The sequence below is a fragment of the Eretmochelys imbricata genome, chromosome 4 (assembly GCF_965152235.1).
Source record: "Eretmochelys imbricata isolate rEreImb1 chromosome 4, rEreImb1.hap1, whole genome shotgun sequence".
In the NCBI taxonomy this organism is placed as follows: domain Eukaryota; kingdom Metazoa; phylum Chordata; order Testudines; family Cheloniidae; genus Eretmochelys; species Eretmochelys imbricata.
This window is the reverse complement of record NC_135575.1, coordinates 63,523,685-63,537,917: the sequence shown is the minus strand read 5'-3', so window position 1 is coordinate 63,537,917 and position 14,233 is coordinate 63,523,685. Positions and strand designations below refer to the sequence as shown.

The 14,233-nt window shown below is 37.0% G+C and overlaps 1 protein-coding gene across 1 annotated transcript in view; it reads left to right on the top strand.

The window, feature by feature from the left end:
- PLRG1 (pleiotropic regulator 1) overlaps positions 1–13,205 on the top strand; it is a 30,102-nt gene extending 16,897 nt beyond the window's left edge. The window contains exons 9-15 of the mRNA XM_077815407.1: positions 272–421; positions 511–612; positions 1,425–1,527; positions 2,538–2,646; positions 4,456–4,595; positions 8,882–9,075; positions 10,265–13,205. Of these exons, the coding sequence (XP_077671533.1) occupies positions 272–421; positions 511–612; positions 1,425–1,527; positions 2,538–2,646; positions 4,456–4,595; positions 8,882–9,075; positions 10,265–10,324 (858 nt within the window). The 3' untranslated portion in view covers positions 10,325–13,205. The remainder of the gene's footprint in view (positions 1–271; positions 422–510; positions 613–1,424; positions 1,528–2,537; positions 2,647–4,455; positions 4,596–8,881; positions 9,076–10,264) is intronic.
- The last annotated feature ends 1,028 nt before the right edge of the window (positions 13,206–14,233 follow it).

Genomic DNA, 14,233 nt, shown 5'->3' with positions numbered 1-14,233 from the left:
TGTTGCACATATACTAAGAAGAATAATTAAATCACAGTGTTTTAATAACTTGTGCTGCAAAGAGCCATAGGAGACTCATTCAAGAGCCACTTGTGGCTCATGAGCCTTAGTCTGAGTATCACTGTTCTAGACCCGATGATGCTAATGAGATAAGGCTATATGCTAATTTAGTTCTTAAACCTTAATTATGCATGATAGATTTGCCTAGGGTATAATTATATAATGCTTTGATATCTGGTTAACTTACAAATATTTGTATCTATCAATACAGATCTGGGACCTTGCTAGTGGCAAATTAAAATTATCTTTGACGGGGCACATTAGTACTGTACGAGGGGTGATAGTAAGTGGAAGAAGTCCGTACCTCTTCTCTTGTGGAGAAGATAAACAGGTGAAGTGCTGGGATCTCGAATATAATAAGGTAAGTTTAGACTTCTTTGGTCAAGGCACAATGAATGAAAGATTGTCCTTTTAAATATCCAGTTAACTAAAGTCTATTTATCCATCTAGGTTATTAGGCATTACCATGGTCATCTAAGTGCAGTTTATGGTTTGGACTTGCACCCGACAATAGACGTGCTGGTAACATGTAGCAGAGATTCAACTGCACGAGTACGTAAAACAGTGAGATTTAACTTTGTTACATGTCCACTTTTATAATTTAAAAAACCTGTAAGCATACAAAAATTAATACATAAGTAGGAAAGTTGAATTATCTACATGAAATCCTTTACTAAAAATGCCATACCTTTTGTACCTTCACTTATTGCATTAAGTCCCTGCCCTGGTCAGACAGAAACCTGAGTGAAAACCACAAGTTGAAGGTCAACACACTTGGGCTCTGACAGACCAATGAATGAGCAAAAATTCCAGTATTGAGAGCTCTCCACCAAGAGCACTCTGCCTCCAATTTCCAGGCATTTAAATCTAGGAACTTCTAACTCTTGAGCTCCTCTGCTAATTTCAAGTCCTACAATGGCTCATGGAAAGAGGGATTGTTTTGGTAATCAGGATCCAAATCATGTTGGTCTTTATAGATTAAAATTGAAGCCTTGAGTTGTGCTCAACAGTGTATAGAGGGCTAGTGGATTCTTATATATTACTTACAGCTGAGTCCACTAATATATATTATTTAGACAGTTAAGAACCTTTAGTCTTTAAAGTTTTTTGGCCTGAGAGAGTAGTACAGCTTTATGGTGACTGGCTTTAAATAAAGTTGTCCTGATTCCTTAGAATACATTGAATGGCAGCTTTTCCATGTTTTTTTCAACAGCTTGCATAGTTCTGTGATGAATTTATAAGTCAAAAGTATGGTAGTTCCATTTTTCAGGATTGTGGCATGTAAGCCATGCAATAAATGATAGGACCTAAAAAATGATGAACATATGTTTTCTTGACTAATTGAATTTACTGTGCTCTGATAGATTTGGGATGTGAGGACAAAAGCCAGTGTGCATACATTAGCGGGACACACAAATGCAGTGGCAACAGTGAAGTGCCAAGCTGCGGAACCACAGATTATTACAGGTATGGTATATGTTGTTTCCCAAATTGAATTACTCAAAACCAGCTAACTGTGCATATAACTCCTCTATATAAGCACACATTCATATCACTGTTACCTTCATTGATTAATCCCAATTAATCACATTTGGTTTTCCAATTTGCTGTGTCTTGTATTAAATTAGTTGGTAAGCTGTTGGAGGCAAACAAGGACCATATATTGTGATGTTTGTGCCGGGCTCTGGTCTTTTAGGAGCTAATGTAATACAAAAAAACCCTGCAACATTAATGCAAAAATATGGTTTTGTGTTTAAGTACAAGTCAGGTGATGCAGAAGTAAAGGTTCTGATAGTAACACTGCACATATATAGTATTTCCAATTACTAGTTCGCCTGTTAGTAATGTGCCTAATTATAGGTAGTATGTATTATTCAATGAAAACTTCACTTTCTGCATTTCTGGACTCTTCTTGTGCTTTAAATATTCTTACTTTTTTTTTTCATTTAATATGTAAAATGATGTTTGGGTGGTTCTTTTCATGTCCATGAAATCACGCAAGGGGAAGAGTCAATGTAAGTTTAAATAATACAGTGTATTAATACAGTGTAAATAAGAGGAAATACAAAAAAACTAAAGGGAAGAATTTCAGATTGTACAGTTAAGTGTAAAAATGAGGTGTCAACCCCAGTATACCAAAAGCCATATATGGTCAAAATCCAACTTAGTTGCATGATGACAACTTGCATTTCTTTCTAGTTTCAAACTAGATCAGATAATCTTCATTCCTTCTCTTAAATATTTATAATGTTGCTGTAGACTGTTAAAAGCCAATATGTTTTACTTCAGAGGTGGTTGTACATCAGTACTTACTAAAGATCACTGTATCTAGTTGGTATGTTTGTCAAGCACTTTTAGGATGAAACGTCTTGTTTTAATTTATTAGCAACTCCTGTATATCAGAATTGGTTGTCCAAACAAAAGTTGGTAGTGTTTATAGTATATACTGTTTTTGTCTTCTTTTTTTTAAATCACAGGAAGCCATGATACCACAATACGACTGTGGGACTTAGTGGCAGGAAAAACTCGTGTCACTTTGACAAATCACAAGAAATCTGTAAGAGCAGTTGTATTGCATCCAAGACAGTAAGTTTTCCTCGTTCCTTTAGCCCTTCACAGTTTGTAATATGTGACAGGAGAAGCAAGCTAACATTAGATATGTTGTAGAACATGAGTTTTATATGTACTACCCAGTCTAGCAAATAAAGAGTTCAAAAATATATACTCAACAGGAAACCATTGCATTGAAGGTATCTGAGAAGCAGTTATTAACACCGATTCAGCTCCACTGGGGTTAGCATTGCTGTGGAGATCTGTTGTCGATTCTTAAGCACCAGCGTTAGTTGACACTGTACTTCCAGCAGTGGCACTAGGACTCCCCATGTTGAAGGAGCTGAATCTTTATTGCAAGAAAAGGGGAAGGTTTTGCAAATTTTCTTTTGTACACAAGCCCTGAGTTGAGAGTAGTTAATACCATGGTGATGGGCTGTCAGGTTTAGTATCCTGTCTCTGCATTTGCCAGTATCAGATGCTTCTAAGGCAGGTGTAAAAAAAAGCCCTGTAGTAGGTAGTTATGGAATAATCTGTCTAGTAGATAATAATAGATAATCTGCCCATTCCTAATCTCCCTCAGTTAGAAGTGTTTTATGCATTGAAGCATAATTCCAATAAAGATTCCTAGGATACCTACCCTATTAATGATTTAGAAAAGGATGACACATGATTATGATATGGCTGCATCTGATTCCTTTTAATTTCAGTCTCCTCCTTACAAAACTTCAGAATCTGTGTGAAGTGAATTGGTTCCAGTCCAGCTCCGGTACTGAACATTTTAAAGAGCCACCTCTCTTATTATTAGGAATCTGAGCAGAGAATCTGAAGATGTGTTGAACACAAACTGAACTACCCTCTCACACCTAGAGAGCTTATATTTGTTTGTTAGAAAACTTTCAGCCCAAGGCCTTGTCAGCTGTGCACCTTTCACAAACTCTAAATTTACTTGATCTGTCCTATCCTTTATCTGGATTAATTGACCGGTAACCCCAGTTCGGTATGACTATTTCTTTTAAAAAGTCAGTGAACTGCTTTGAGGATGCCTGATTAAAAATATTCTAAGATGCTTTTAAACTTTGCTGCCCAGATCAAATATGTGAAGACTCATTTGAGAATGAAGGAACTAAGTTATTTAAGGGTGATTCAGCTATTCATACAAATTAGCTTTTGGAAGTTAACTGTTTCTCTGTAGAGGTGCCTTACACACTGTTGCATAGATTTAGAAGAATGACCATCTTGGCAGTTTTTCTTGGTCTTCAATATTCTCAACAAGGAAATCTGCAAAAGTGCACTTGTCCAGTAATGTGAGAGATCTTTTGAGAATGCTGCGTCTCTTAACTTTTCTGATAGTACTTCTATGCATGAGTATTGCCAGAATAAAAATGCAAGACAGTTTAAATTTGGGATACTGTAAAAGCTAATGTTCATGTGTTCTTATTGAGAATTACTATTTCTCTGAAACTTTTATCTTCATTACACCATTAATGCATACCTGAAAACAAAACAAACAAAAATACCTTTCAGTGGTTGTGTGGTTATGTAATCCAATTAATAAAATGAAAAACAAACGTAGTGAAACATAGCAGAGTTACACAACGAACATTTGCATTATAAGAAAGTAATGTATATAAATGTATGTAAATATAAAAGTTTGTTTTTATAAACTGTCTCTTTTGGAAAAATGGTAATTTAGTGATAAAGTAGTTTTGGAAGTAACAATCAGCATCTGCCATATACAACTGTAGCTTTAGGAGTGATGTGCTACTCTGAAATGAATTATTAATAAAATGATATGATTTAACTATTTTTTAACTCTCCTTTACTGTGCTAATCTTGTTCCAGTTATACATTTGCATCTGGTTCTCCAGATAACATTAAACAGTGGAAATTCCCAGATGGAAACTTCATTCAAAATCTTTCTGGTCATAATGCTATTATCAACACGTTGGCTGTGAATTCTGATGGAGTGTTGGTATCAGGAGGTAAATTTAAACATCCTGATTTTTTTCTATGTGTATGCGTTTAAGCCTAAATCCTTAGCCAAAGATGCATCTTAAGTAGGTGGGCTAAGTAACCCCTGGAGAGCAAGAAGATGAGTCCCTGTCCTCTCTCTTACTCACCACTTGCTGCTATGGAGTGGCTGCAGAGTCACCCTGTGGACCCCGCTGCACTCTTGAGCCTGACGCATCCATTGCCTTCTTAATATGTTGTCTATAGGTGTGGGTTGGATTGGTCAAATCCATATAGCAGTAGATCTCCCTGGCCTACTTCTGCCTCACTCCTACCCACTCACTGCATGGTAGTGCGCATGAAGTGGAGCTCCGCAAACACAAGGTGCATGTGTCCCTGCGAAGCCCACCAGATCCTAACCCCTCACTTCATATGCAGCAGAAGAGCGTTTGTTCTGTTTCCTGAAAGCGCTTTGCATATCTTTGATATCATGGTGATACTGAAAGTTGGATAGGCAGTATTTGCCCCTTAATGAATACACTAGAATCTACTTGGCTCAGCCTAGTGTATCAAAGTCTGTCTTACTCTATATGTATGTATATATTTTAAACTGAAGAAAGTAACCACATTGCTGTGTTAACATTTCACTATTTGTTTCTCCATACATTGAACCCATCTACCTTTTTTGAAACTACCTCCCATCAAATTTTACAAATGGTGTATATTATTTAATTGAATGCTGAGTAATTCCTAACTATATCTGTTACTAGTTAATTTATTGGAACATTGATTAGCCCAAGTTGATGGTGACTTTTTTTCAATAGCAAGGTTAATCAAGTGCTGCAGTATAAATAATTTTGATGTAAAGATGTACTGTCAAAACTATATGTTTATGTATTGTGACAAAGTTCCTCCTCTGCCTTGGTAGGTCCTGCGTTTATTGGCAGATTTGCTCGCCTCAGAGGTTCACAGCAGCCCTCAGTTTGGCCACTTTCATGGCTCAAATCTGCCATCCACTCAGTTAGCCTCATCACTGGCCAGCGTGGGGAAAAGGAAGATGAACAATCCCCGCAGTCTCTGCTGATCCACCTAGTGGATCGGGGAACAGGCCAGAGACCTTCCCCTCTGGTGGAACCCACAGTCCAGGTCAATTCCCCCAGTATCAAGTAGGGAGTTGGAGGGATGGGGGGAACCCGGGCCCGCCCTCTACTCCGGGTTCCAGCCCAGGGCCCTGTGGATTGCAGCTGTCTACAGTGGCTCCTGTAACAGCTGCTTGACAGCTACAACTCCCTGGGCTACTTCCCCATGGCCTCCTCCCAACACCTTCTTTATTCTCACCACAGGACCTTCCTCCTGTTGTCTGATGATGCTTGTACTTCTCAGTCTTCCAGTAGTGCGCCTCTTGCTCCCAGCTCCTTGCATACACACCACAAACTGAAATGAGCTCCTTTTTAAACCCAGGTGCCCTGATTAGCCTGCCTGTCTTAATTGATTCTAGCAGCTTCTTGATCGGCTGCAGGTGTTCTAATCAGCCTGTCTGCCTTAATTGTTTCCAGAAAGTTCCTGATTGTTCTGGAATCTTCCCTGTTACCTTAACCTGGGGCTAATATATCCGCCTTCTATCACTCTCCTGTAGCCATTTGGCCTGACCCTGTCACAGTATATATATATGTACTCAGTCATGTCTAAGTAATGAGTAAAATAAGTAAAGTAATCAGGGAAGCTCCTAGAGGTCCCAACTGAAATCAGGGCCCCATTCTGCTAGGGTACAGTACAAACATATTGAGAGGGTAGTGTATGACTTTAGACAGCTAGCAGTCTATAGATGAGACAGAAGAAGGGTGGGCGAAGGGAAATATTATCTTCTGTTTGCAGACCGAGAACTGATTGTCATTTTGCCCAGGATCACATAGGGAGCCAGAGGCAAAGTAGGAATTAAATTCAGATTTGCAGAGTCCCAGTCCAGTGCCTTAACTACAAGACCAACTATTTTTACTTTCTTCTTTTTACTTCTGGTAGCATTGAAGAACTAGTACAGCTATGGGAGAGTGAACTGAGATTCTATTCTAGTTTATGCACTACTCACAGAATTATTATCTAAGTTACAATTGCCGGGGCAAATTCTGCCTTTGGTTTCACTTGGGCAAATCTATTGTACACGTGTAACCAAGGGTAGAATTTGGTTCACAGAATCATACCTGAGCCAGAAAATGCAGCTTTTCCTTCCTTTAATGATGAGTTTGCAGAAAGACTGTTAGTGATAAACATTTTTTTATTTGTAAACGGAGCATGTTTGCTCTGGAAGTCATTGAGAGAAATCACTTTTCAGAGGAGAATCATACTTTATTTAAACACCTAAATGTTAGTTATTGACACATTTAGTGTAGTGTTAAGCATAGGGGGTCAGTTTATTCTGATTTTAAATACAGGTAAGTGGGCTTTTTTTTTAAAGTATAAATTAAATCTGTATTTGTCATCATAAATAATAGTTCATAGCCTTAAGGATTTATGCAAATTGTGTCGGTAAAAGCTTTTAAAAATGGGTTCTTTTTTATTTAATTCTAGATGATTTTGAAGGATAAATTCTGCAAGGGCCTTGTAGGAGCATTTGTACTGGTTTTAGTATGAAACTGGCCTGCTCTTATTCTGTAGGCAGCTCCTTTGAAATAGCTGAAGCTTATGGAGAAACTAGTTTCTTTCCACAGATCAAAACTGCTGTTCTAGTCAGAACTATATTTTAAAGACTTCTTTAAAAAACTGGGACCCTACAAAAACCGGTGTTCTTGAAAATCAGTGCACAGTCTGCCACAACTTCAAAGAAACTAACGCTGAAATAAGATACATTAATGTTTAAAGTCTTACCTTAGAAAAGACACTTCCTGAAATATCTGGATTCCATATCTGGCTGGTATTAGTGCACAAATTAAACTCTGGTTTGACTAGGTGGCACATGTATCATAACTGAAACATTGCTTTGATAATGGGTCTTTCCAAACATGGATCTCAGATCCATGGAACTACCCTTAAACTGACGCTACTGGCAGTGATATTGGCTCTAGTTTAATCTGAAGGCGCTTCTATAAACTTTACATAAGAACATAAGAATGGCTTTACTGGGTCAGACCAAAGGTCCATCTAGCCCAGTATCCTGTCTTTCGACAGTGATCAGTGCCAGGTGTCCCAGAGGGAACGAGCAGAACAGGTAATCATCAAGTGATCCATCCCCTGTCGCTCATTCCCAGCTTCTGTCAAACAGAGGCTAAGGACACCATTCCTGCTCATCCCGTCTAATAGCCATTGATGGACCTATCCTCCATGAATTTATCTAGTTCTTTTTTGAACCCTGTTATGGTCGTGGCCTTCACAACATCCTCTGGCAAGGAGTTCCACAGGCTGACTGCGTTGTGTGAAAAAATACTTCCTTTTATTTGTTTTAAATCTGCGGCCTATTAATTTCATTTGGTGACCCCTAGTTGTTGTGTTATGAGACGTAGTAAACAGCACTTCCTTATCTACTTTCTCTACACCAGTCATGATTTTATAGACCTCAATCATATCTCCCCTTAGCCGTCTCTTTTCCAAGCTGAAAAGTCCCAGTCTTATTAATCTCTCCTCATACTGAAGCCATTCCATGCCCCTAATAATTTTTGTTGCCCTTTTCTGAACCTTTTCCAATTCCAATATGTCTTTTTTGAGATGGGGCGACCAAATCTGTACACAGTATTCAAGTTGCGGGCGTATCATGGATTTATATAGAGGCAATGTGATATTTTCTGTCCTATTATCCATCCCTTTCTTAATTATTCCCCGCATTCTGTTTGCTTTTTTGACTGCCACTGCACATTGAGTGGATGATTTCAGAGAACTATCCACAGTGACTCCAAGATCTTTCTTGAGTGGTAACAGCTAATTTAGACCTAATTTAAACTTATGCAAGGTCATAAATCCTGTAATGTTTGTAATTAATTCATAATTGAGTATAGAAATACCATCCCATTTGTAATGCCATATGCTACCAAGTGGGGAATTGGAGTTCAAGATTCCGGCATCATTTATCTGTTCCCAGACAGACTAAGGAAAACTTAGATGAACTCCAGAGGGAGCTGCAGCCCTCCCTCTTTGTTGGGAAGGGAACAAGGAAACCAAAAGGAAATGGGGAATCTACTGAGATGCAATAAACTATTCTAATTGAGTGTTTTGGCTAACCAGTTCAAACCTGTGGATTTCCTCATGCCTTAGTCAGAAGTTCAGAGTACTACTCTTATAGAAAGGGTGACAGAAATGGATTTAATGACATACTGATTTTTCTCTCTTTCAGCTGATAATGGCACTATGCATCTTTGGGACTGGAGAACTGGGTATAATTTCCAGAGAGTACATGCAGCTGTACAGCCTGGTTCTTTGGACAGTGAATCAGGAATATTTGCTTGTGCATTTGACCAGTCAGAAAGCAGATTGCTCACTGCTGAAGCAGATAAAACCATAAAAGTGTACAGAGAAGATGATACTGCGGTATGCTGAAGTGTCTTAATTGCATTTTCCTGAAGTCCACAGTTTCAAGACAAAATTAACAGTCAGGTTTTCTGCAGAGCTATTTTATTCAGGTTAAGGTTGCAATATTTCTATCCAAGAGGAAAATAGTAGCGTGTCTAATAATATGTGGACTGTGGCTAGCTTCTGCACTAGTTAACTACTGTTATACTACTGTTAACTGTAGTATAGCAAGCCTGTCTAAAGGAGGTCCATCTATTCAAATACAGAACTCCCCTTGTGATGCAGTGTGGGGCTATCTTATTCCAAAAAGAGTGTACATTGCAAATTGAGGCCAGTGTAGTGGTGTGCCTGATAGTAATCTTCAAGACAAAGATGCAGTTTAAAAGGAGTATATTACTCTTCTTTATATGATACCCTATAGAATAGTTTATAAGGCAAGCAGACTGGAATCTAGTGTAGACAACTTATTTTCAAAGTACTACACTTTTTTAAAAGTGTACATCAAGGAATGGGATCAGTGACTGTATAGTCGCTCTATATAATAAGTGTGTGTAATACATGGAATCTAATCATAGTTTTTGGACTTTCTGGTCTGCTAGGCACTACTATAGTACAAATAATAGATATGAATAGGGTTAGATAATGTTACTTTGCACTTACATGGTGCCCTCCATCTGAGGATTTAAGAGTGCATCACAAATAATGAATTTGCAGCTCAATATCTCTTGGAGGTAGCTGTTTTCGCCACTTGGGAGGAAATGAGGCACAGGGGTTAAAGAACTTGCCCACGGTCACATAGCATATCAGTGGCAGAACTGAGTAGAGCCCAACTCTGGTGACTCCCAGTCCTGGGCCCTGATCACCAGAACATTCTTCTTAACCTGTTATTGACCTCTCATGATCTTGTTTCTCCCACCCAAAATATTCACAAAAACGAGCTTCGTCCAGGACTTCCAGTGGTGGGAAAGGGAGGAGGAACAGAGTTAATGAGTATATGAAGCCACTGAGCATTCTTTAGTAAAATTCTAGCTAAAGCAAATACATAAACTGGTCAATATTATAAATATATGAATATAGTGTATCTATGAAATTTATAGTATGTAATGTGTAACCAATCTTTAAACCATAAACTAATTATAGCTTAGTTTACAGTTAAAATAATTTTACTACAATTTCAGTCTTTATTTTTGTTACTTTTTTTTTCCAGACTGAAGAAACTCATCCTGTCAGCTGGAAACCAGAAATTATCAAGAGAAAGCGATTTTAATGAGGCAACATCTGCATAGTTATGCTATCATTTTGTTTTTCCTGAGAGCATTATGCTCTGTATAGAACTACAGAGCAGGAACTCAGCTAAAGTCATTGCTGTTTCACCTTGTTTTACAATAAATTTTGTTTCTATTAGGGTTTTGTCTTTTTTTTTTTTTTTTTTTTTAAATCCTGGAAACCAGCTGCAGCTGTTAAGTATTTGACTTTGTCGAGCATGTATAGTTCATGAATAGGATAGTCGTACAGGTGGTTATTTTATTATATATTCACTGTGTGCAAGAGCTCTGAAGATAGTTCGTTGAGCCAGTTTTTCTGGAATACCCTTATTTGGCTCCAAGAACTAATGACAAGCTTATACATAGAGGTCATTCTGCAGGATTTTTCTTAGAGAATGAGATTTTTAGAGCAGTATTGTTTACCCCTTATTACTGTTAAATTACTCTGTCACTGAGTAATAAAACCATCAAGGAGGCAGAGCTGTATGACAGTTATGTGCTTTACTTCATGAATGTGAGCCACTGAGCATTGCCAGAGATTCTACTATTTGGTGAAACTGAGTTTAAAGTCAGTTTTTTTTCCATTAGAAAAACTTTTACCTTGTACCTAAAATTTGGGTAGTAAGGTATGAAAGTAAAATCTGTTTGGACCCTTACAGTGAATATTTTATAGTTATATTTTAAAGTGTCATTGTCAAGATGTTCAGGACCAAATGACTTGTCTTGTTTAATTATAGTTTGTCTTTAGCAATTATCAGAATCATACATGATTCCTCTTATAAAACTTTTTTAAACCGTTATTTTGGTGCTAAAACTCTTCTGAATTAGATTTGGAGGCTGTGAATCATATCTTAATCTTAATACTTACCACTGCAGTATTGAGACATTTGTAATATTTGAAAAATAACTTAATATTCATGAAAGGTGATGACCCTAGAAAGGCAAATCTTTAATCTGTTTACAGAACATTCAAGTGATGGGCAGCGGAAGTGCAAGTAAATTTATATCATTTTGTCAGTGAGCTCAGTCCTGTTCTGAAGTAATTTCACAAAGGGGAAAAAGTATTTGCAATTGACCCTGACCTTGGCCTCAATCCTTGGTTTTCCAGGTGATACTGTTAACAAAGACAGTTGTGATGGTGATGGTACATATTGTGAATATGTACCTGTCCATTAAGAACTTTGCTATGGCCACTAGTTGTATATTAGCAACTTCTAGTTACTGCAAACTTGGCTTTGATATTCAGAGCTGTGAACTAGTGGTGGGAGAACTGCCCGTTCCCGGAGCCCTCTGTTTCAGAGAATTTTTAAATTTGGGTCATTTGTAACGCAAGTAAGTATGTTAACGTTGTAAGAGTAGTTGAACATTATTTAATGCTTTCTAAAAGATTTTAGAAGGAACACAGTCTTGTATACATCCTTTGCTGAATACTATATCTAAAAATAATAGACTGGATAGTGTCCTTTTAAAACACTCCATGCAGCTTAAAACAGTTGCACTTTGGTTTAAGACTATTACCTAAAGTGTTATGTCCACAATGTAGGAAGTTTTATACATATAATTGCAGTAATTTTGTTCAGTTGCTATACATCAAGTTTTATTGTGTGTCATGTCAAGGTACTTCAAGGTATGAAAGAAAAAAATTGGGAAAGATAAGTACCATTTTCACATTTCTTCTTCAAAAGAAGACATGTTTAAAAGCAAAAAAATCTGAACCACTGTCAATATTAAATTTTGGGTTAAAGCTGCTTTGAAAATAAATGAACATCCCACTTTTAAAGGGATGCTTCTAACTCTAATCTTTTGAAATTTGTCTTTCTTTTTTAAATGCAATTTTTAACAACATCCTGAATCTTAAAAAAAAAAAAAAGGTCCCGCCCTCTTTTTCCCTCATTCCCCTTTCTGCACACACCTTGACTGCAGTCAGTTTTGTTGCTGGTACTGGTAAACATTCCTTGCAGAGCTTGGGGAAGAGCGTGCATGTGAACTCCCCTAAGAGCAATCCCTGAGCAGTCGTTTCATGCTGGTATGTAAGGTGGGTAAATGCATTATACCATCAACAAATCATACATTTGATTATACAGATAATTTGGGTCCTTGTAAAATATATTAATGTCAGTGTATTAATATGTAAAAACATTACATACTGGTAACTTTTACATAAATTATTTTCATTATTTAAATATACTTCAAGTGGCATCCTGACTTAAAAAGTTAAGTAATCAGTAAAGATTCAGATGCATGTTGCTGCTGGTCAAAATTACTGACAATCAGGGTAGTAGGTGCCATACGATTTAAGTCGATATTATTTCATGAGTACTGAAGTTGTGGTGCTCTCAAGAACAGCTGTCAGCCATTGTAACCTCAGTTATATGGAAAATGTGTTGTATTCTTGTGTATTTTATTTCTGTAAATTTATTATGACCTCAAACTCTTTTGCAAGTTTGGCATCATGTGTTGCAAAATGTTCAGATTGGGAACAAAGCCCTCTTTAGGGAAAAGGAGTAGGGAGAAATAATTTTTCCCAAGAAAATCTTAGATTACTGTTGAAACACCTTAGTCTCCTTTATCAGGATACATACATTTGAAGTAAAAAGGTGAAAAAATTAGAGATTTGAGCTCATGATTCTTGCCTGTCCTTCTGGGTTAGCTCCTTCTTGCTTCCCTTAGCAGCTTCTGTCATTGCACTGCTATACTGCTTTGTGAAGATGGATGAATAGTGCACTGCAGGACCTGTGCTTCTCATGTGCAGGTTGGCAGGACACCGGTAGCATGATGAGGCAGCACCAAAGATTTAGGGTCATACTCTCTTTTCAGAAGTGCATGTACATAATTCCTATTAACACACGTGAATTGGTTTGCAAATTAAAAGGTGTGTAATCACTTCTGTTTGGCCTCATAGTTTTCCTTTCTGGAAACTGTATAACGCAGCTCTCCTTGCTTTCTTAACATTTGACCTGAGTGTTAAATTTCTTACCAGCAGTTTCATTTTTTCTATTAATTTTTTCAATAATGTAAATATCATTAAACCTGATTTAGTTCTAATTAATTATCTATAATACACCAAGAATGCAGATTAATTCATTTTTAAATGTTCCGCTATTGAAAGGTTAGTTTAATAAGTAGCTATAGACAATTGTGGTGATCTTCCCTATAGATGTACAGTGAGCATCTTAGACTTTTCTTGTACATCTAAATAAATCATAAGATAATGGGGCAATACAAGAGGATAAGGCTCATAGCTTAACTTCCATGTTGCTGGAAAGTATCATGCTACAATTTTTTATAGTAATTTTGGACTGGACTCTATCTGATACATGGATAATTATTGCCAAGTATCTTATAAAATCCATTATTGCCTCTGTGTGTGTATATATAGTAAAATCATACCCATTTCTACCCACAAAAATTTGTTTTGCTTTTTACTGTACATAATTACAGAAAAGTGAGAGAAACTGTTTCTGATTGTAACATAATTTCAAAAATCTGTAATTGGTAAGGGTGATGTGATTTTATAATGTTATGCTGTACGGTAAAGCATACAGTGTCAATTAAAGAGCACTAGAAAGTTGTCATTAGATGGCAGTATGAAGGCTGGGGCAGAAGATTATGTATTTTGCCTGTTTACAGCATACATAAATGAGTCTTTAATAATCTCTTTTGGTTCAGTTCCTCTAGAAATAAAATTGCTATGCCTAACTTTTAAGTGACAGGAATTTAATCACCAATAAAATTTTAAATACAGAATAATGATTCCAGTCATTTTCTCATATTCAGTTTGTTCTTCTGGTATGATAACACAACAAAACAAATGTAGTCAGTGAGTGAAGGTAAGGCAAGATAAAACAATGGGTAGCATCACTTAGTATGTGCTGGTTTCCTTTAGTACAACATGGATATTTTTTGCTGAT